The 21,956-nt window shown below is 43.3% G+C and overlaps 3 protein-coding genes across 6 annotated transcripts; all 3 read left to right on the top strand.

The window, feature by feature from the left end:
• The first annotated feature begins 450 nt into the window (after positions 1–450).
• On the top strand, positions 451–8,974 carry LOC132355465 (RAD52 motif-containing protein 1-like). 4 transcript variants are annotated; one of them, XM_059907839.1, is made up of 4 exons: positions 452–489; positions 987–1,150; positions 5,254–5,352; positions 7,012–8,974. In XM_059907839.1, exons 2-4 carry the CDS (start codon positions 1,111–1,113, stop codon positions 7,224–7,226), a joined length of 354 nt encoding a protein of 117 aa, XP_059763822.1. In that variant the 5' UTR covers positions 452–489; positions 987–1,110; the 3' UTR covers positions 7,227–8,974. The 4 variants fall into 4 exon arrangements, 3 of the variants coding, with proteins under 3 accessions (XP_059763822.1, XP_059763821.1, XP_059763823.1); XM_059907838.1 differs by having other exon boundaries at positions 463–590; positions 971–1,150; XM_059907840.1 differs by having other exon boundaries at positions 463–1,150; positions 7,012–7,097; positions 8,552–8,974.
• A 511-nt stretch (positions 8,975–9,485) lies between these two features.
• On the top strand, positions 9,486–11,264 carry LOC132354527 (leucine-rich repeat-containing protein 37B-like; the record flags this gene model as incomplete). The annotated part of the gene is made up of 2 exons (XM_059906411.1): positions 9,486–9,578; positions 9,924–11,264. Coding segments are annotated over 2 exons (1,275 nt in total), but the record flags the coding sequence as incomplete, so codon positions are not given.
• Positions 11,168–15,521, top strand: LOC132354526 (leucine-rich repeat-containing protein 37A-like; the record flags this gene model as incomplete). The annotated part of the gene is made up of 2 exons (XM_059906409.1): positions 11,168–13,053; positions 15,446–15,521. Coding segments are annotated over 2 exons (1,962 nt in total), but the record flags the coding sequence as incomplete, so codon positions are not given.
• Positions 15,522–21,956: the final 6,435 nt, after the last annotated feature.

The raw sequence follows: 21,956 nt of genomic DNA, 5'->3' as shown, positions 1-21,956 counted from the left end.
CTTTAATGAGTTCTACCTTGATTTGCATATTTAAGACTCATGAAAACACTCAAGTCGAAGGATTGCATCTTTGGTGGTCATTTCTCACACAGAGGCGGGAAATCTAAATTTTTAAAGTTCAGTGTATAGTTAGCGCTAACTATTGAGTACTCTAGTCCTCTGTGGGAGTTTGAAGATGAAGCCAGCTGCTATAAAGATGTCTGCACCATTCGATCCTGTAAACTCACACTTTGGACTCTACGCTAAAAATACATTTGAATAGAAGCGCTAAACTCCAAGACTTCTGTGCGCGGGGGTTGCAGAAGGGGAACGAGAGGCAGAGACAATCCCGGAGTGGGAGGGGCGAGGGAGAGGCCCGAGCACCGCCCTCGTCCCACTCCCACCAAGCTGGCTCCGCCCCTCAGGCTTCCATTGGTAAACAGCGAGGGCGCGTGCGCGCGTGCGCAGGCGCAGTCCGTTTGCGCCCCGAGCCGCGCACTCACGGTAACGGTAAGATGGTGTCTTTGGTACCTTTTGTGGTTCCCATCGTGGGTGACAAAACCTTGCTGGTGTGGGAGCTGAGCTCTGGACCCACGGCCGAGGCCTTGCAAGTGAGCCGAGCCGGGGCGGAGGGAGGGCTGGAGGAAGCCACCTCGCGCCCCAGTAACTGGGCGCCCCGGGGTACTGCTTCAGCACCTCATCTGCCTGTGGTCTGCGCTGAGAGGAATCTTAGTTCTAGAGCCGACCTGAGCAGTCAGCTCGCCCCCACAGATTTTTGAGAGATAGTTCCCAGCAGACGGCATTGCCTCCTCATGCTTCTCGAAGCTTAGGATTTCAGAGGGAAACCTGTTCCTGAAATGAGAAGTGTTTGGAGTTGCAGGATCACCGCAGTTGCCTGCGGCGAAGGGCTGGGGGAATGGAAGGGAACGGGCGGTTTGGCTTCCTGGGCGTGAAATTGCCTGCACTTACTTAGCATGGGACCACCCTACAGCATCCTCTGTTCACAGTCTTCTCCCAGTTTGGCCTTCTGTATTCGGTCCGAGTCTTCCCAAATGCAGCAGTGGCCGGTCCTGTGTTCTATGCCATCATCAAGGTTTATTCAGCAAGGGATGCCCACAGAGCCCAAAAGGCATGCGACCAGAAGCAGCTTTTTTAGGCATCTCCAGTGAAGGTGGGTCCAAATGTGGAATTCCTTGCTCTACTGGGATGAAGTGCTGAATTTAAAACTAATAGGCCATCGGGAATTCCCTGGGGAGTCCAGTGGTTAGGACTCTGCACTTTCACTGCTGAGGGCCCGGGTTCAATCCCTGGCCCGGGAACTAAGATCCCGGTGGGGGGGGGGGGGGTGGAAAGGCCAGTGTTTGTACAGCACTGTGGTGTACAGAATGCTCTCAGATGCACTGCTCCACTGATCCCCCAGTTCCCCAGTTCGTTCTTTCTTTTTTCTAGATGAAGAAACTCGAACTCAGGATGGTTAAGTGACTTACTTAAGGTTCATGACAGTAAATGTGGAAACTAGAGGCCAAACCCAAACTTAACTGATGTTAAACCCCATGTCAGTTTATGCTGCCCCTTAATTTAAGAAATCTTCACAAGAGTCTTCCTTATATTTACTTTTATGTGGATTTTAAATCTGTGAGATTGACAAATTGTTTTTTAAATTAATTAATTTATTTAATTTTGGCTGCGTTGGGTCTTGCTGCTGCGCGCCGGCTTTGTCTAGTTACGGCGAGCGGGGGTTGCTCTTCATTGCGGTGCGTGGGCTTCTCATCGCGATGGCTTCTCTTGTTGCGGAGCACGGGTTCTAGGCACGCGGGCTTCAGTAGTTGTGGCTCACGGGCTCTAGAGCACAGGCTCAGTAGTTGTGGCACACGGGCTTAGTTGCTCTGCAGCATGTGGGATCTTCCCGGACCAGGGATCGAACCCGTGTCCCCTGCAGTGGCAGGTGGACTCTTAACCACTGTGCCACCAGGGAAGTCCCGAGCTTGACAAACTTTTGTCAGATGTACATAAAGGGGGCTTCATCATCATCATCACTCTCAAACTGCCTATTCAGTACTCCCTTCAGATTCCAGAAAATGGTTAAAATATTCTTTAATGCATTGTAGAAACCTTATTCCATATTAACATGCCATCCAATTTTACTTCCCCAGAATTAACATTTCATCATGTGCCTCGATTCAGCCACCATTCCTTTTTCAAGGACCTTTTCAATTCCTCTGAATAAGTGAGTGAGGCTTCGATTTCCCAGACCTTTCACTTTAGAATTGTGTGTCTTCTCTGATTGGCTTCTTACTCTGGCTACTTCCCACTGACCTTGCTGCCTATTCTCACCCCTGTTTCTTTACTCACTGATTTCACCTTTATTGAATCTGAGAACTCTCCTCAGATGTGACTCCAGGTGCACTACCTCCCACTTCTGTACCCTGTTTAACACCCTCTTCAATCCTGGCTGTACTCCCTGGGATTGAAATGATTTCATGTCAGACATTCTTTAATTTGCGGACCCTGCGACCATTTCACATAACCACTCAGATATTACGGATGGTCCTGGAAAGATTATGAGACAGTTACTTGGTATCAGTTGTGAGTAATGAGTTGTTTTCTTATGTTGGACATTAAGACCATTCCATAAGCTTAGGTTCTGAGATTTTCACAGCATAAAGCCCGTCACTGATAGAGTAATGAAGAAAATGTTCTACAAGTCACTATAGAGTTGAGAGGAAAGGGCATTCGTATTAGATTTCTTTATTTAATGCAGAGCCTTAGTTTACTACCCACACCCCCGAAATTGTTACCTACTTTAATTATGCGTTCTTTTTAAATTTTATTTATTTATCTATTTGGTTGCACCGGGTCTTAGTTGCAGCAGGCGGGCTCCTTAGTTGTGGCTCAAGGGCTCCCCAGTTGCGGCACATGGGCTCCCCAGTTGCAGCAGGCAGGCTCCTTTAGTTGTGGCTCGCAGGCTCCTTAACTGTGGTGTGCGAACTCTTAGTTGCAGCATGCACGTGAGACCTAGTTCCCTGACCAGGGATCGAACCCGGGCCCCCTGCATCGGGAGCACGGAGTCTTAACCACTGCACCAGCAGGGAAGTTCCAATTATGTCTTCTTTTATTCAATAGCAGGTATACGTACTTCTTATCTTTTTTCCCCTGTATTTTTTATAAATACAGACAAGAGAATAACATCTTCAAATAAAATGAAGGAAAGCCCTAATGTATCTGAGTTTTTCTCAGTAGCACGAAGGGAAATGTTTGCAAGCAAGAACTGTGGCCAGGTTATCCCAGATGTCAACTGTCTCTACTACCCAGGGGCTCAGAGCCCTTCTGAAGCTTCCTAATTGTCCAGGACAGCTCCATTATGACTCACCGTACAGGGCCTAGCCTCCCTGTTTTAAATGTTGCGACACTCAACATTTAAAAATTAGTCTTCATTTCTCCTTCCCAGCAGGCAGCTTCAGTTGGAGAAAGTAATTTCATTTTCTTATGTACTCATTCACTCAGTCAACAGACCATCACTCCTCTATTATATGCCAAGATCTATGCTTGTTTCTGGTAACAAGGAAAGAATAGTATACGGTTCCTTCAAGCACTTAAGGAGCTCATACACTAGTGACGGAGGAAGATGCACAAACACATCAAAAAAGAATTAACAATGCTTTGACTTTATTTGTATTATTTGAATTTTTATGACTATATTTCTATACTACACCCTGTTCAAAATGGAAATAGACATTTAAGAAAGAACTAGTGATGTAAAAAATCCACAGTAATATGTAAGTTATTTAGAGAGTTAAGACTGGAAATATTTGCACTCTCAAAGAAGCTTGTTAGAGAGAGGAAACGGTAGCAGAAGAGTAGGATGCGGAGATCATCTTCCTCCCCACAGATACATCAGAAATACATCTACACGTGGAACTGCTCCTATAGAACACCCACGCTGGCAGAAGACCTCAGACCTCCCAAAAGTCAAGATACTCCCCACGTACCTGGGTAGGGCAAAAGAAAAAAGAAATAACAGAGACGAAAGAATAGGGACGGGACCTGCACCAGTGGGAGCTGTGAAGGAGGAGAGGTTTCCACACACTGGGAAGCCCCTTCGCAGGCGGAGACTGTGGGTGGCGGAGGGGGGAAGCTTCGGAGCCGCGGAGGAGAGCGCAGCCACAGGGGTGCGGAGGGCAAAGCGGAGAGATTCCCGCACAGAGGCTCGGCGCCCAGCAGCACTCACCAGCCCGAGAGGCTTGTCTGCTCACCCGCCGGGGTGGGCGGGGCTGGGAGCTGAGGCTCGGGCTTCAGAGGTCGGATCGCAGGGAGAGGGCTGGGGTTGGCGGTGTGAACACAGCCTGAAGGGGTTAGTGCACCACGGTTAGCCGGGAGGGAGTCCGGGAAAAGGTCTGGAGCTGCCGAACAGGCAAAAGACTTTTTCTTGCCTCTTTGTTTCCTGGTGCGTGAGGAGAGAGGATTAGGAGCGCCGCTTTAAGGAGCTCCACAGACGGGCGCGAGCTGGGGCTATCAGCGCGGACCCCAGAGACGGGCATGGGACGCTAAGGCTGCGGCTGCAGCCACCAAGAAGCCTGTGTGCAAGCACAGGTCACTCTCCACTCCTCCCCTCCCGGGAGCCTGTGCAGCCCGCCACTGCCAGCCCGCCCAATCATTGTCTAAAGATTGAAATAAACTCTTGTGTAAATGTTCAGTCCTTTGCCTCCTACAGAAGGGCCTGAGCGGAAAAAGTAAATGTAGATCCCTAGAAAGGGGATTCCCATTGGTACTTGAGTTTTTTCCTGGAATCCATGGCACTTGGGCTTAGGGTTTTACGTCAGAGGCGGAACTGTTAGCGAATGGAGTGGAGGAGGCTCCACCATCCACCTGAGTGGGTGATGGTTGAGGAGAGGCCAGATCATCTGCACTATCACCAAGTCTATCTCACTGTATGAATCCAGCCCTTTACGCACAGGAGAGCAGGGTCTGTAGCAGTGTAGCCTCAGCTTGTCCATTTGAAATCTGTGAGTAATATGAGATTTGTGCCACGTCCTTGGTTTGCATTTCCCATCGAGTATTTTAGGAACTTCCAGAACATATCTGAGCAGTAAAAATGTGCCATGCCAGCGTATACCTACAACAGAGACATTCAACCATACCCCAGTGTTGTGCCTGCCCTTAATCACTAAGATAATGATCTAAGAATGACAGATGCATTTTTAGTTTTAAACATATAACCTAGAAATCAGTTATTCAGATAGGCATTTTAAATTCATCTGTTTTGGTTGGATTTAGGGTCATTATCATTCCTTATGAAAAGGAAGGGAACCCAGAAGCTTGCTATTCACAAGGCTATGACAGATGCATTCCGGAAACTACTGATTGTGGTTTTAGGTAAGACCTTTTTGATTGTCCTTGAAGTGATTCAGTTTCAGTGAGCAAATAAACTTATTTGAAAAGTTGATTGGATGAAAATAATGGTTATCTAAAACATTACGTATTCTTTCATTCACCAGATGCTTTCACAGCAGCAGTCTTAAATTTGTTCTTTGTGGCATTTATGAGAAAAACGACAGCAACTATTATTGTCCCCGGTGTTTAGATGTAGAATGACTTGCCTCAGTTCATACAGAAAGTGTTTGATCCAGTTCTTCCTCAATTGCTTGCTTATCATACAGAATAGTGTGGTGATTCTAAGCCTTGGACACCTGTGTTTGAGTCCTAACTTTGTCTCTTAGAATTTTTTGTTGTTGTTGTTGCAATTTTAGATTTTCCTAGCCGGAGACATTTGAAGGTATTTAATGTCTCTAAGCTGCAATTTCTTTATCTGCAAATAGGGTTAGTAATTCAGCTTATCACCTAATGGGGGATATTGTAAGAGTAAATGAGATGATGAATGTCAAAAGCTTAGAACTATGCCTGAAACATAGTAAGGAGACAAAATATATTGACTATTATTATTATCGTTGTTTTCTTGTTGAAGAGTTTATTAGATTATGTTTTTGGAATCCATTTAATTTCAGTTTTCATTTCTGATATATTGGGTGAATATGATTCTTATATAATAATCGGCTACGTTTTTGTGAGCCTTGAAAGTGGTCATGCTACTGAATAGCATTGACTGTGTTCCCTATCGAGTTAGTTATACAGCGGTGAGAATGTGACAGGCTGTGCCCAAAGGAAACTTTATGATTAGTAGATTCCCGGAACAGAATTGCTCCGCTGCTTCACAGCCCTGCAGGCTTGGAGACTGAGGAATCCTAGCTAAGTTGTCAGAGACCTTATTTGCTTGTAAGAGTTGACCCTGGATTGGTCTTGGCCTTCCAGCCTGAGCAGTCCTTCCAGTGAAGTTTGACTTCCCTGGTCATCAGGCAGAATCTCCATCAGCTGTCAACTCTGGGTAACAACCTCTAAGAACCAAACTAAATGTCTGGGTTGTTTGTCCCTAATATGCAAAGGTATTCCTTATATGTACTCAAAACGCCCTAGACCAAAAAGCCTGGTGGCTCTAGCTTGCCTTGAGGAAAGCTGTATTGTCCAAAAGGTACATGGGCCAGTTTCTGCCAGTAGAGTGTTGAAATGCTCTCTCTCTCTCTGTCTCTGTCTCCAAAGCTTTGCTCATTGTATCTGGTAGAATTTTGGTCCCAAGGAGTAGGCACTTGCCTTGCTTCTAATATGAAGTATCTATTGTAGTCCAGTGGTACCTATCCCAGGTTTGAATTCACTTTGACCCCCACCTAATGCCTTCCTATTTAATTGTATTGTGGTTGAACATTTTTGTTTCCACAGCTTTTAATTCCTATGTCATTATTCCTTAGTTCTTATTTCTAAGATCATAAAGGTTTTTGAACCAAAGTTGACACTTCTCATATATTTTTTCACAAATAATTAGGATAAAAACTGAAGTGTCAGATGAGGGCACTTCTAGGAAAATGCTCTTATTTTCTGCTTTTAGAAATCAAAAGAATGTCTAAGTATTGGGTGCTACCATTGTATACAGGAAGTTTTAGAACAAGAAAACTTCTGAATTGATCCTTGTTAACTTTATTTCAGAAAGTGGTAAAATAGCTGTGGCATATAGACCCTGTGAAGAGGTCACAGATGCTAGAACTGAAGAGGAACAACAGGATTTAATTCAAGTATGTGGAGATAAAAACTCAAGGGGATACACAGCCAGTGTAGCCATAATTCAAAACAACCAGCAGGATTTGGAAGACTTTGGCATGTCTACTCAGCTCTGTCAACCTTCGGAAGATGTGAAACTCTGAAACTGCTTTTGAGGCAGGGAATTTCTAGGACTTCTCCAGGTCCCGAGCCTTGTCTCTGGCTCCTTATTTGAAGTTTGGAGAGCAGGATTGAGGGCCATCAGTGTACGTCTACAGTTGTGGACACAGGAGAAGACACAGGCCTTTTAGAACTCCCCTTAAATAGAATTGCAGGGATTTGGGAACAAAGTAACTATGGCCTTAAGTGTGATTATGCTACAGTGTTTAAAAACTATTCATGCCTTTCAAGTAAGGTATATTACCCAGATCTCAGCATCTCATATATATCTGGTGTTAAATATTTTGCGGAAGAACCTTTCTGTAAACCAATTATATGGATGCCTCGAATTAGGGATTAAGTTGTCAACGTAATTTCTAAAAGAAAACATTAATGTACTGCATATAGGATTTTTGTTAAAAAGGAGCAAAAAATGTGTTTCATGTCATTGAGAGCTTAATTTGGGGCTAGATTTCTGACTATTTAACTCACCCCAATGTTGCAAAGTTTGTTTTGAAGGGAAGAAAGTAGAGAAAGAAAAGGTGGTTATGTTCTGAAAAATGTAAAAATTTTGAAAGTGTTTCCTGTACAAAATAATTAATTTAATTCAATTTAATTCAGTCAAGGAAACTTCAAACGTTTCCATGTTTGGGCTTTAAGAAGTCTAGCTTCCTGTGAAATGTGAGAGGAAAGGATTCCTTATTGATACTAAAGATCTCGGAAAGCTGATTATAACAACAGATCCATTCCTAAATGAGGCCAATCTTGGAATCAGTTCCATTTAGAAACCATTATGTGCTAGGCACTGGAAATAAGATGAAGCTCCTTCTCTCTTGGAGTTTAGGTGTTAAAGGTGTACCAGACAATTAAAAAGGACTAAAATTAAATAGATTATGAAAAGGACTGTGAAGAAAGTAAACTGGATGCTAGTTACAGTATTTCAAGAAAACTACTTACCATGCTGACTTTAACATACTAAGTGTCTTCTCCGCGTGTGCACACAGGGTAGACCTCTGCAAAGCGACACTAGTTTTTTCTGGATTAACGGCTCTGTTGAGACAAGGTGGGATGGGGGAAGTTTTCCCATGCTAATGTAAAGGGCCATACACTTGGTTTTAGACTCTCTTTCCCAGAATGAATTGCTCACCTGCCCCGAAGCCCTCCTACAGAAGTTCTGGAGTCATCACTGATTCAGTGGTAACCCCTAATAATAGAGTGGTGAATTAATAATGAGACGTGAATACTGAGAGTTTGGAGGAAATGGCAACATTTTAGAGTAACCGTAAGGTGTGTTCCCTTCCCGCCACCCTAACTGGTGCTCATTTTGCAGGTCAGCTACTTTTCTTGTCAGCCGTGTGGCCAAAGGGGGGAAGAATGCCTCTCAGACTTGAGCTTTGAGGAGGAAGTGTTCACATTGCCAGAACTGGACTAGCACTTTTGAATTTCCCAGAATGCCAGGTCTTGTGGTTTCCTTGGGAAGCTCTGCATCCTTCCCAACCCCCCGCCACCCCTGGGCCGCTGGAGTTTGGGGCCACTCGGGTCTCCAGCTCAAATCCCGCCTCATTGTTTGGGGCCAGGGAGGGCAGGGAGGGCTTGGGAAGAGGGCCCGGCAGGAGGTAATTGTCGCCTTTGCAAGGGGAAGGATGGCTGGCGCCCTGGGGACTCTGGGAAAAAGGCCCACTCTGGTGGCGCGCATTGGATCTCCGCACGAACCTAATAACGGTGGCGGAACTAAACACGTCATAAATAAGGGGTGGGACGTTAGGTGGGGGAGGGGCGCGCGGTTGCTGACGTGAGCCCTGGCGTCGGCGCTGGCACAGCGGTTCAGCTCGGATGCAGGATGTAGCTCCGGCTCCTCAGTGGCCTGGGTCACTGCGCCTGGGAGCCGCCGCGTGTTATGTCCCGGCTGCGCCTTTGGTTGCCACGGCTCTTCCTCACGTGGCAACAACTGTGGCTTCTAGTCCAGGCATTTCAGCCTCCGGAGTGGGCCCTGGGCCCCGTCCAGGTGACCCCCAACCCCCCTGCGGCTGACCGAGGCTTGGTCTTCACAAGCCTCAGACCCCCCTCCCAAATTGCCCCATGCCCTTACACCCTGGCAGAAGCCGGGGGCTTTAATTAGTTGACGTCCTCGTCTCCAGTCCGGATGTTGGCCCCGCCTCATCAGGAGTTGACTGAGACTGAGGTTCCATACGCGGACACGGATTCGGTTGGGGAGCTGCCTACAGGGCCAGATCAGTTTGCTGTTCCACAGCAGGATCTGAATAACAAGCAAACCCAACATCAAAAGCTCCCAGAGGAAGTTCCAGTGCTGGATTGGAATCAGAATCAGGCCTTGGTTCTGCCTTCTCGACACAAAAGTAAGACTAAAAACATAGGTCTAGATCAGGCCGAAGGTCACCAATCATTTGAAGTACTTGTTCCACCGCTAGGTAGTAAGAGCTCAAAACCAGTGAAGTTTATTGTTTCACCCCCAAACCTGAAGAAAGATCTAGTTCAGCATCAACGTTTTGCCAAAGTTGTTGTTGGAACTATAGGCCAATTTGAAAAAAAAACTCAGGGTCTAGAACAACAGTTAGCAGGGTGATTATTCAGATCCCAGTATGGATGCCTTTTATCATGAGGACAGCCTACCTATGGATTTTCTGGGGAGCCCAGATGAACCTCCAGAGCCCCCTGAGGAAGCTGAAATTTCTCCATCCCAGCAGGAGGCCCACACTCGTCATCCAGAGCGCACTGAGGAGGCTGAATCTTTACCCCAGCACGAGGCCCCTGCTCAGCATCCACAGACCCCTGAGGAGGTTGAATCTTTTTCACCCCAGGCAGAGGCCCGGGCTCAGCCTCCAGAGCCCGCTGAAGAGGTAGAGCCACCTCCACTTCAGCAGGAGGCTCCATCTCAGCCTTCAGAGGCCCCTGAGGAACTAGAAACTTCAAGTCCCCAGGAGGCCCTAGCCCAGCCTTTGGAGACACTTAAGGAGGTTGTAGTTCGACCAGTAGCACATCATGGGGTAAATGAAACTCAGCAGTCAAACTTGTACAATGTCACTGTTAAACCTCTGGATCTGGCACTGACCATAACTCCACAGGTCACCAAAGAGGTTGAACCTTCTCCAGTCCAGCAGGAGACCCCATCTCAGCCTCCAGAGAGCCCTGAGGAGGTTGAACCTTCTCTACTCCATCAAGAGGCCCCAACTCAGACTCCAGGGTTCCCTACTGAGTATGTACTTCAAATTCCAGTGAGTGATGAGGTAGCATCTCTCCCTGGCGTTCAGCGTCACGCTCATTCAAACTTGCCCAGTGTGACACTTCAACCTCTGGATTTGGAACTTAGCATCACTCCAGAGCCCACTCCGGAAGCTGAATTTCCTACAGCTCAGCAGGAGGCCCTGGCTCCACCTCTTGAGCATCCTGAGGAGACAGAATCTTCTCCAACCCAACAAGAGACCTCAGCTAAGCCTCCAGAGCCTCCTGGAGAGGTTGAGCCTTCACGTGAGCGGGAGCAACCAGCTCCGCCTTCTGCGCCTCCTGGGGAAGTTGAACCTTCTCCAACCCAGCAGGAGACCACAGGTCAGCCTCCAGAGCCTCCTGTGGAAGCTGAGCCTTCTCCAAGTGAACAGGAACAACCGACTCAGCCTTCTGAGCCTACAGAGCCTCCTGAGGAGGTGAAGCCAGCAACCCAGCAGGAGACCCCAGCTCAGCTTTCAGAGTCTTTTGGAGAAGCTGAAAGTTCTGCAACCCAGGAGGAAGCCTCAACTCAGTCTCCAGAGCCCCCTAGTGAGACAGAATGGTGTCCAGCCCAGCAGGAGATCCCAGCTCTGTCTCCAGCGGAGACAGAAACTTCTGCAACCCTGCAGGAGCTACCAGCTCAGCCTCCAGAGCCTTCTTGAGGGCAGGTGGAACCTTCTGCAACTCAACAGGAACAGCCAGCTCAACTTCCAGAGCATCATGAAATGACAGTTTCACCTCCAAGTCACCGTCATGCTCAGCATTCAAACTTATCCAGTGTCGCTGTCAAACCTGCAGATGTGGAGCTTACCATAACAAAAGAACCCACGCCAGAAAGGTGGGACCTTCTCCAAATCAGCACAAGCCTTCAGCTCAGCCCTCAGTGCCCCTTACTAATGCAGAATTTTCTACAACCCAGCATGAGGCCCCCACGCTGCCTTCACAGCCACCTGAGGAGGTTGAACCTTTGCCAGTTCAACAGGAGGCTTCAGCCCAGTCTCCAGAAGCCGGTGCACAGAATAAACCTTCAGTACAAGAGGAGACCCCAGCTCAGTATCCAGAGCATCCTGGAGAAGAAGTTACACCTGCCACAACCCAGCAGGAGACTCCAGATCAGCATGCACAGGCTCCTGAGGTTGTACCTTCTCCACCTCAGCAGGAAGCCTCAGCTCAGCATCCACAGTCTCCTGGTGAGGTTGAATCCTCTTCAACTCAGTCTCCAGAGCTCTCTAATGTGACTGTAGTTTTCTCTCCAGAGCATCATGTGACAACAGTTTCTCCTGTAGGTCAGGATCAAGCTCAGCTTCTGCAGCGGCCCGATGTCACTGTTAAACCTGTGGATCTTGCACTTACCGTAACTCCAGCGTTCACTAATGAGGTTGAAACTTCTCCACCCCAACAAGAAAACTCGGCTCAGTCTACAGTGTCCCCTGAGCAGTTGGAACCTTTGTCAGTCCAGCAAGAGGTTTCAGATCAGCATCCAACCCCCACTGAAAATGTTGAACCTTTTCCAGTTCAGCAGGGAGCCCCAACTCAACCAACATACCCCGAGGTGACATTTCCAAATCCAGAGCAAGTTCAGGCTCAGCATCCAACCTTGACTGAGGTCACAATTCAACCTTTGGACCTTGAACAGACCATAAGGCCCGAACCCACTAAGGAGGATGAACCTTCTCCAACCATGCAGGAGACCTTAACCCAGCCTCCAGAACCACCTAAGGAGGTTTTTGTAGCTCAGCCTCCAGTATACCAGAACCCAATAGATCCAGCACCAGATCAGGATCACACTGAGCCTCCAACATCACCCAGTGTCAGAGTTCAACTTTTAGACCAGGGGCTTACCACAACTCCAGAACCTACTATGGAGGCGGAACATTCCACACCCCTGCCGGAGACTATAGTTCCTCCAACATACCCCGAGGTGACACTTCCAAATCCAGAGCAAGTTCAGGCTCAGCATCCAACCTTGACTGAGGTCACAGTTCAACCTTTGGACCCGGAACTTACGTTAACTCTGGAATCCAATATGGAGGATGAACCTTCTCCAACTATGCAGCAGACCCAAGCTCAGCCTCCAGAGCTCATTAAGGCAGTTGCAGCTCAGTCTCCATTGTATCCCGAGGTGACAGTTCCAGCACCAGATCAGGATCATGCTGAGCATCCAACCTCACGCAGTATCACAGTTAAACCTTTGGACCTGGAGCTTACCACAACTCCAGAACCTACTACAGAGTCTGACCATTCTACAGCCCTGCAGCAGACTACAGCTCCCCCTCCAGAACACCCTCAGGTGACACTTGCACAGCCAAACCTGACTCAAGTCACAGTTCCACCTGTGGACCTGGGAGTTAACATATCTCAGCAACCAAGGCCATCTGAGACAGTCCTTTTTCCTTCCACTCAGTATTCAGTATCCCCTGGTCTTCCTGGTGTAAAATATACCCCAGAAAAGAAGCAGCCAGAACAGAATGCCACCACAAACATCAGCATATGTGAGCTCTGTACCTGCAAAAATGAGACACTGTCGTGTGTTGGTCTCAGCCCAAAGCAGAAGCTCCACAGAGTGCCTGAGCCAGAGCCTAACGCCTACAACGGCACCTTCACCATCATGTAAGAATCGCCTTTCCTCATTTGTTCTCTGCATCCTGCCTGACATGGCAGCCTTTCTTCAGGTCTTCCTGGGTCCTCCTTATCTCCCCAATCCACATTGACTGACTTTCTGTTTCCACCTTTTGTTTGTCAATGATTCCTTATCTTCATTCTCCTTCTTACTATTTTTCCCTCTCCTCCAGTCTTTTACTTTTAATTGCCCTTATGTTTTCCTTCTCCATTTTTTACCCCATTATTTAATTCCTTAACATTTACGCTTCTCCCATCTTTACTCCATCCTCTTTACAGCAACATGTCCCTCTCCCCATCTCATTGGTGGTAATACAACAAAGTGGTTAAGAGTAGAGATTCCGGAGCCAGACTACCTGGGTTTGAACCCAGGTCTGTCATTTATTAGCTTTATGACTCAATTTCCTCATCTGTAAAATGGGGATTATGGTAGTCATCCTCTCATAGGATGACTCCTATGACTCCTAAATCTCCCCATGACTCCAATCTCATTGGGAGATTTAGATGAGTTAATATAGGTAAAGGTCTTCTATCAGTGCCTAGCATATATTTTAGTGTTAGCTATTATTATTATTCAATCCCTCAGTTATATCTAGAACTCATCTTTGTCCCCTGGCTTTCTATATGTAGCACCCATTTTGTGCCCAACTCAGGGCTAAGTACTGTGGGAGCCACAGAAGTGTATGGCATTGTCTCCAGAACATGACAATGACAAGTGGGAAGAAAGGGGATATGCCTTAAAAGGGAGGTAATATATAATTAAGTGTTAAGAGAAACACAGATAGGTGCTGTAATTCACCAGAACCTGTAATCACAGGGATGTGGAGGTCACGGAAGGCTGCATGGATAGGCTAAATCTTTAGCTGGGACTTAAAGATTGGCTGTGATTTGTCAGAAGAATAATAGGCAGTACAGTCTAGGCAAAGGTGTGACTGCAGGGATGATCAGAATTTAATAGATTAGTCTGGCTGTAAAGAATTGGGTTGGGCAACAATGAAAGATAGGATTATGAAAATCCTTGGCTATCGGCAATGGGGGTTTGAAAGTTACGCTGTAAGATGTGGGGAGCCACTGCAAGTTTTCAAGCAAGAGAGACAAATGATTAAAACAAGAGGCTTATTTTAGATTTCATATGTAGAGCGATCTAGAGACGAAAGCTTGATTCAGGGAGACCAAATAGAATGCTTTAGCAAAATCTATGAGTAAAGTGAGAAGGGGCCAAATTAGAGTGGTTTTGATGGAAGTAGAAAGAAAATCCCGAGAGTACTACAGAGGAGAAACTGACAAGATGTGGTAATTGACTAGAGTTGGGGGGATTGTAGTACAGGAAAGAGACAAATCACATGTGTTGATGGGCAGAATGATGGTGGTATAACAGGTGGAAATCCAGCAGTTGAGAAGCAGAGTCAGTTTTGAGGGAGATGAGTTCAGTCTTAGGCATCTTTTATTGGTGAGCATAAAGCAACCAGAAGGCTCTGTTTGAGTGGAAATGTCCCTCAGGCAGATGGGCAGACAGGTATCCGTTATGAGGTATTTCTGACTCGCGTGAAAAATGTGCATATAAACTGAACAGTTACATTGTTGCTGAGGGAAGAGGACAAAGCTAAAGCTAAAAGATTCAAAGTCATCCACTGAGTTAGTGGTTCAAACTGAACCTCAAGCATTTAACAGCTTCTCTTAAACATGTCTAATTCATGGATACATTCTCACTGTTTAAAAATAGAAATGTCACAGAAGTATATAGGATAAAATGTGAAAATTCCACCCCACCTTCCCTACCATCAATAAGGTAACTCCTGTTACTGTTTTGATGTGTGTCCTTCCTTCCGAGCTCTTTCCTTTGCATTTTGTTCCCCTAATGAGGTAATAACTTTACTCCTTGCTCAGTAACTTGTACTTTTCCCTATGCAATATGCTTAAGAGATATTTTCGTATTAGTCCCTCTAATTTCTAATTGCCCGTATCCTTCTAACACCTGGACAGATTCTGAGGGCACTGAGCCAAAGCTTTGGTGTTGCCTAGCATAGGATTTCTTTATATTCATTTGCTGATATTGATAAATGTTTGCCATTTTTCTCATTGATTTGTAGGAGTCATTTTAGACACATAAGTGATTTTGGAAAAAAAGTAATTGGCATTATGTATCCAAGAAATTGGACAGATAGGAAGTTCAGGTTCTGAGGAGATGCCTCATTGCTTGTGCCAGTGGCCTCACAGTATGTTTTTATTAATTGTGCACACCGGGAAGCTGAGAAGCTGTGGGAATTAGAAAGCTGGTCTTTTCTGCATTTGAATATTCCCCACACGGTGGCCATGATTCTTTTCCTTATTCTCTACATTCTTTTCCTACCTATTCAAGGATATGAACTGTGTTCCTTCACAGAAATTTCCAAGGAAACTCTATTTCTTACATTGCTGAAAGTATGTGGAAGGCATACCGCTGGGCTAAGAAGCTGTGAGTATACTCTCCCCAAATAGGAATACAAAAAGTTAACTGCATTGTAAGGTCCTTCTCGGTCCAGAATTTTGAGGTCAATGCCTGTGAGAAAAGGTATTTCCCCTTCCATATCCCAAAGCAGCCTAATGATTGAAATTCTGTGTTTATTTTAAAAATCAAATTTGGCAGGACCTCTTTAAAATCAGTAAGAGCCAATTTAAACTTATTTTCCATTATACAAGTAATACATGATTATATTCTCAATAGATAATAATGAAATAACAGGTATAGCGAAAACCCTCCTTGTGCCCTAATCCCCCACCCACTACTTTGAGTTTAGTATTAATCATTCCAGACTCTTTTCCATACGTTTGAGTACATACATATTTACAGATAGCAAAATAGGTTTGTGTGTTTTTCTTATGTTTTTTTTACGTAAGTAACATCCTGCAACTTGATTCCTTCATTTCATGGTATGTCTTAGATTTCTTTCCTTCCCAGTACATAGAGGGTTACCCCATTCATTTAAGCTCCTGCATAATATTCCATAGTATGAATGTATCACAGTTTAATAATGCCCCTATTGAAGGATGTTTAGATTATGTCCAGTTTTCTTGTTACTTGCATTGCTGCAATGAATATCCTTGTACCTGCATTTTTGTGAGCCTGGTCATTTATTTCTATAGAATAGTTATCTAGAAGTGGGATTGTTGGGGTGAAGACTATTTAGATATAAAATTTTAATTGCCCTCAAAGAAGTTGTGGCAGCTTATACTCCAGTCATCCTGCTGTGATGACATTCATTTCCCCACACCCTTCCGCCACTGGATATTCTCCCTTTTTTTTTTTTTTTTTTTTGCTAATCTGCCGGGTGAATAAAAGGGGTCCCATCTGAATTTGAATTTTTCTTATTACTTGTGAACTTAAATATCTTTATATGTTTACTGAACATTTGTATTTCATCTCTGAATTGTCTGTCCTTTGCCCATTTTTCTGTTACTATTTTTTTTATTGATTTGTAGAAAAAGTCAGTTTAGATACATAAGTGATTTTCGAAAAAAACATTCAAAGTAATTTTTCATGACCGTCTGTGGTCATATCCTTAGTTCAACTTGAATAGACAAGTCATAAATGACTTCTGAATTATTAATAAAAGACATAACAGTCAATCTAAAAACAGGTGTTATGACCACCCTTAAAGAGATGCCCCCTTAGTCTGATATCTTATTGGTAAGGAAAAAAATGCTAGAACCAGGCAATTTGTTTTAATTTACAGATTTCCTAAATAGTATATGTAGTTTATATTGCCCGTGATAGTATCTAACTTGGAGATTTTATTTCCCAAACTTGTAAGAAAAATGAAAGTCACTTGGCACAAGAAATAGGTAACTTAATTTCCTCTGGAAGTGGAGGGGGGTGGTAGACTGAGGGAGAGAGGTAAGAGAAAAAGTTTGAATTGTGTGCTACATATTTTTGGAATTTTGAGATGTGAATATATATGACATATTTTTAAAAAATAAATTGAAATTAAAAAATTAATTTTTAAAAAGCATGTGTTTGGGAGGCGATACACTATAACATGAGTCTGGTAAGGTTTGAAGATTTCTAAGTCAGCTTGAGGTTTATACCTTATAAGCAGAGGTTCCTAACTTGAGGTCAGTGGTTCCCCAAAGCAGAATTTCTTAACCTCCTGCTCCCGCGTGTATACCTCCTGCTCCCCCGTGTATACCTCTTTGGCAAGCTGCAGAAGCTTATGTTCTTGGGATAATGTTTTAAAATGTATAATAAGTCTAACTATATAGAAAAACAAAGGAAACCAACTATATTGAAATCGTTTTCAGAATATTTTTAAAATTAGTGAAATAGTAATAAATATGCTTCTCTTAACACATTAAATAACAAGATATAGTGGTAGGTCTAATAAATATTATAACTCCAGGGTAGTGATGAGAATAAATGATATTTCGAGGTATCTGCAGCATATACGTGATATGAAATGACCTGTGATTTCTACTGGGGACCAAATTAACTATACTGCTGATCTACTGTGGTTTGTTGCCTACATTCATAATGGAAGGAAGTGCTGATTTTAGTTAGAGATTTGTGAAAACCGAGATGTAATTTTATTTCCCATCCAAGTTTGGCACTCTGGATTCAGTCCTCTCTCTTCACAGACCTCTGCCCTGAAAGGGTGATCCACAAGTCGAAATTGCATGCACACTTTTGCGTGTGTTTAAGAAAGTGCAGTTTTTTAGGGAAAAGAACCATTGCTTTTATGAAATTCTCAAAGGATTCTTGTCTCAAAAGATTGAGTCACAAATGTAGGGGAGAAGAAAGACATTTCTTTTCCTGTACTTATCCTCATGAGTGACGATAAATGGATGATTTGTTTTAAGTAAAAGTATCTGATAGTTGATAACTTGTCACTTTCTGAATTCATTCAATAAATATTTTTTGAGTATCTACTATATGCCAGGAACTGTTTTACATGCTAGGGTTTCTGGCCCAAGAATGAAACAGCCCAAGTATCCCAGTTCTCAGGGGGTTTACAAATATATAAAAATAAGTATATAAGTATAATAAATAGATAGCTATAATTTCAAGCATTGCTAAGTACTTTGGAGAGAAAGAAAGCAGGGGAAGGAGAGTAAATCAGTTCCAGAAAGGCCTCTTGTTTGCATTATATATATAGTTAAATCAATCAAACAAACCAACCCTGAGCCCTCTCAATTTCCTAGAAGTTACAGAGGTGGAGAGAAGGATAATTGTCAATAATACAGAATCAAGAATGAATGTGAAATTCAGAAGATTGCCTTAGACCAGAACCCTGGTCAGAAGTTAGACATGGATCTTTCTTAAATGTTACTTCATGCCTGGTGTTGATATTTTCATGGTGTGAGAAAGTTTTAGATCTGGCTTTAACTCTGATTCCCCATAGTTTTAAAATTTTTTCTTCAGTCAAAATGAATATTTGGAGTTCTACAGATTAATGTATTTTATTCCAGTTATTCAGTTATTGCTTATTTGAAGCTCCTTTTTGGGTAATTTTTTGGTGACTGACTCATTCTCAGTCTAAGCTTTACTTCTAGGCTGAATATACCGTTGTTATTTTTTAAATTTCTACTATCCTGTCATCCAAACAACTTCACAGAAAGAAAGCCCATTAATTTGAAATACATACTGTTTGGTTACCCCCTGTCCTACCATGATATTCAAACTCTAACCAGTCTGATATGGGCATCAGCCAATCAGAGAAGACAGTGCCATAAAGAGTTGAGGATCAGCTCCATCTCTTTGCTGTACTTACTGAATCCAGGTCAACGTTCAAAGTTATACTTAGTATATATGAGTTCCACTTTTGTGTAGCTTTTTTTCATATACCATCATTTCCTGTGACGTTTGTATATCATTTATGGTATATACATACAGTTTTGTCATGCGATATGGGGAGGTAGAGTTTTTTCCTACCTTTGAAGGTATGAAAAGGGTTACCATAAATGTCGTTGGACATATTGATTTGGTTTTTTTCTTTTTGGATCATTTCCATGGAAATATGAAACCACTACTTAGAGGTGAGGAAACAATCAATCTTAGCACCATCTGTTGACCATTCCCCCTAACATGTATTCTGACAATCACTGTGATTCCTTCTAACATGGTGAATTTCAAATTGAGGTCAGGGTCTTTGAAGCATGCTCAGGGCTCCAAGAGTTCTTTGTGGGAATTGAAGTCTTTTGTGTTTTTGTTTTAGTGATCTTTTAAAAATGTGTGTGACTATATTCTGTATAATATGAACCACCTTAATAACTGAGTTGCAGAGTTTCCAGGTAGTAATATTTTAATTCTCATAAGCTATGAGTAAAGAATTAATTTATGAGCTGGAATTAAGCTATGAGATGGAATTAATATAAATATGTGACCAAGAGACACCGTGAGTGAAAAGCAGAAGGTTTTAAATGCAGAACTCAGTGGAAATAGTTTCACAAGGCAACATAGCCTGTGCTCAGATCCCCAAGGCTCCTGAAGGATGTACCACTGTTAATATTACCTGCAAGGAAGGGGATTCTTCCAGGCACGAGAAACCTACCTCTGACGTCTTATAGAGTTTCTTCTGTACTGGCTCTCTCTACTACTCCCTCACTCCACTCTTGGGATACTGGCTATGTGCCTTCCTGCTTATCAGCTATAAGAAACAGGTGCAAAACACCACCCCCTCCTCCCCGCAGCATGTTCCTAGTCTTTATCGTGAGACCAGCGGAAGCAAAGGGCTTAACATTCCTCTGGCAGACCCAGGCGTCAGGCTTGACTGTGAATCGTTCCTGCTCCCTTCATTTTGTGTTCTGGAGAAGTCATTGGCTGGATCTCTCAGTTTCCTAATTTATTCTTTAACTGTCATTTCGGCTTCTCATATACCGAGATTTTTTATTATTGCTAACACTTTTCATTCGTATATTCTTGAGTTGATTAATGGATGCACTATCTGTTTACATCTGTCTGAGGGTAATAACTGTGCTATCCTAAGGTCCTCTTGTGCTTTGTTAACTCTGATTCATTGGCTATAAGCTCTTATGTTTGTTTTTGTTTTCTGTCCTTAATGGAGTTGGCTTTCTCACATTGTTTGGTCCTTTCTGAGTGTAATTCATCTTTGTAGTTGAGATTCTACTGCGTTTGTTTCCCAGCTTTAGGGGAGAAGTGAAATGAGCTGTTGGGGCTTATTACTCCCAATGGGTTCCCCTGAGAATAAGGCAGAGGTGGAAGGTGACTTCTGGAGGCTAGTCAGGGAGTGCATACCTTTCTTCCAGGGTTCTGGGACCTTGCCCCCTTTCTAACACCAATTGCTCCTGCCTAGAGGAAGACACCTTTTGCTGCCTGGATCAAGGAGGAAAGATGTGGGGTTGATGTGTGCTGTAGGCTGCTCCTACCACACTATTCCAACTGATCACCCTGTAGGTAGCTCCAGGACGTTTCTGGTAGGGGAGCGTTTGTGGAGCTGCTCCCACACCTTGAGCTAAGGTTGTGATTCTTAAGTTATATCTTTTCAATCATTCTTAGGGATTTTGGTGGAAGTTGAAGGGGTGGAGACTTGACATGTTTCAATCGGCCAACTTGAAATAGCACAACTTCTTAGGAAACAATTTTGTATCCCTATTACATCCTAGACAAACTCAGGCAAATATGTATCAGGATACAAATACAAGAATGTTCAAAGCAGTATTGTTTTCAATAAATAAAAACTAGAATAATCTCAGTATACACCAACAGTTGAACGAATAAAGTGTGGTATAATCCTACTTAGAAGTCATACACTTCATCAGAAACATAATGCAAACCACATAAGTAATCTTAAATTATCTGGTAGCCACTTAAAAACAAAAGTAAAATGAAACAGATGAAATAGATGTTAATATCTTTTACTTAACCCTTATATACAAAATATTATCATTTTAACATGTAATCATTATATACATTATTAATAAGATATTCTACATTTTTTATACTAAGTATTTAAAAATATCCAAAGTATTATCATATCTACATGTAATCAATATAAAAATTAATGAGAGAATCTACAGTTTTTTCCCATACTAAGTCTTTGAAATCACAACTTGGTTGCTAAATTTTATTACAAATACTTGATCGGTATTGAGATTTCATAAAATTTACAGTCAAAAATGTAGTATCACATATGCAAATTGTTACTAACATAAACATTTTCCAATAATTACATTGAGTATCAGTTGTTTTAATTTTAATTTTAAAATAATTGAAATTAATTAAATTAAAAATTCAACTCAGTCACGTTAGCCACTTTCAAATACTCAGAAGCCTCATTTACTTGGACATGCAACACTACATACTACAGGCAAAAATAAAATAATTTTACAAAATAATGTTGAATGAAAGAAGCAATGTGGAAAATAATACATATAATATGATTCCACTTATATAAAGTTCAAGAAGAAGCAAGACTAAACTGTGTTGTTTATGGCTGATAGAGAAAAGGCAAAACTACATTTAAAAAGCAAGGAAATTATTATTAAAGTCAGGATAATGGTTCCCTCTAGGAAGTCAGAGAGAGGGTTGTGATTGGAAAAGGGCACACAGGGTCTTCTGGGATGCTGGCAGGATTCTTTCCTGACATGAATGGTATTACGTGGGGGTCTGTTTTGTAATTATTAAACAGTTGAACAGTTGTTCAATTGAATTATTGAACAGTTATGTATATTTTATGCACATTTTTGTTTTCAGAAAATTTTTAATGGGGGAAAAAATCAGATGGCTTCATTTGCCCTGATACCGTTCTCTGTGGGACTTCCCAATAAGGTTTGGGGAAAGAGAGGAGGGAAGGGCAGCTCTGCAACGTTGGTGCCACCCAGAGCTGGGTTCTAACAGAGACTTCGTGATCTAGAGAATAGGCATTAACTATATGATTTGGTGGGAAGAGTGGGTGGGGCGT

The sequence above is a fragment of the Balaenoptera ricei genome, chromosome 20, assembly GCF_028023285.1.
Source record: "Balaenoptera ricei isolate mBalRic1 chromosome 20, mBalRic1.hap2, whole genome shotgun sequence".
Lineage (NCBI taxonomy): Eukaryota > Metazoa > Chordata > Mammalia > Artiodactyla > Balaenopteridae > Balaenoptera > Balaenoptera ricei.
Note: the sequence above shows the minus strand (reverse complement) of the source record. Positions and strands in the feature narration are given on the sequence as shown.

Excerpts from the sequence above, each read along its gene's own strand:
- LOC132355465 (XM_059907839.1), top strand. The coding sequence starts at position 1,111 with ATGCGACCAGAAGCAGCTTTTTTAGGCATCTCCAGTGAAG. Across the intron at positions 1,151-5,253 it reads TTTAGGCATCTCCAGTGAAG|GGTCATTATCATTCCTTATG; the intron begins GTGGGTCCAAAT and ends GGTTGGATTTAG. Across the intron at positions 5,353-7,011 it reads ACTACTGATTGTGGTTTTAG|AAAGTGGTAAAATAGCTGTG; the intron begins GTAAGACCTTTT and ends ACTTTATTTCAG.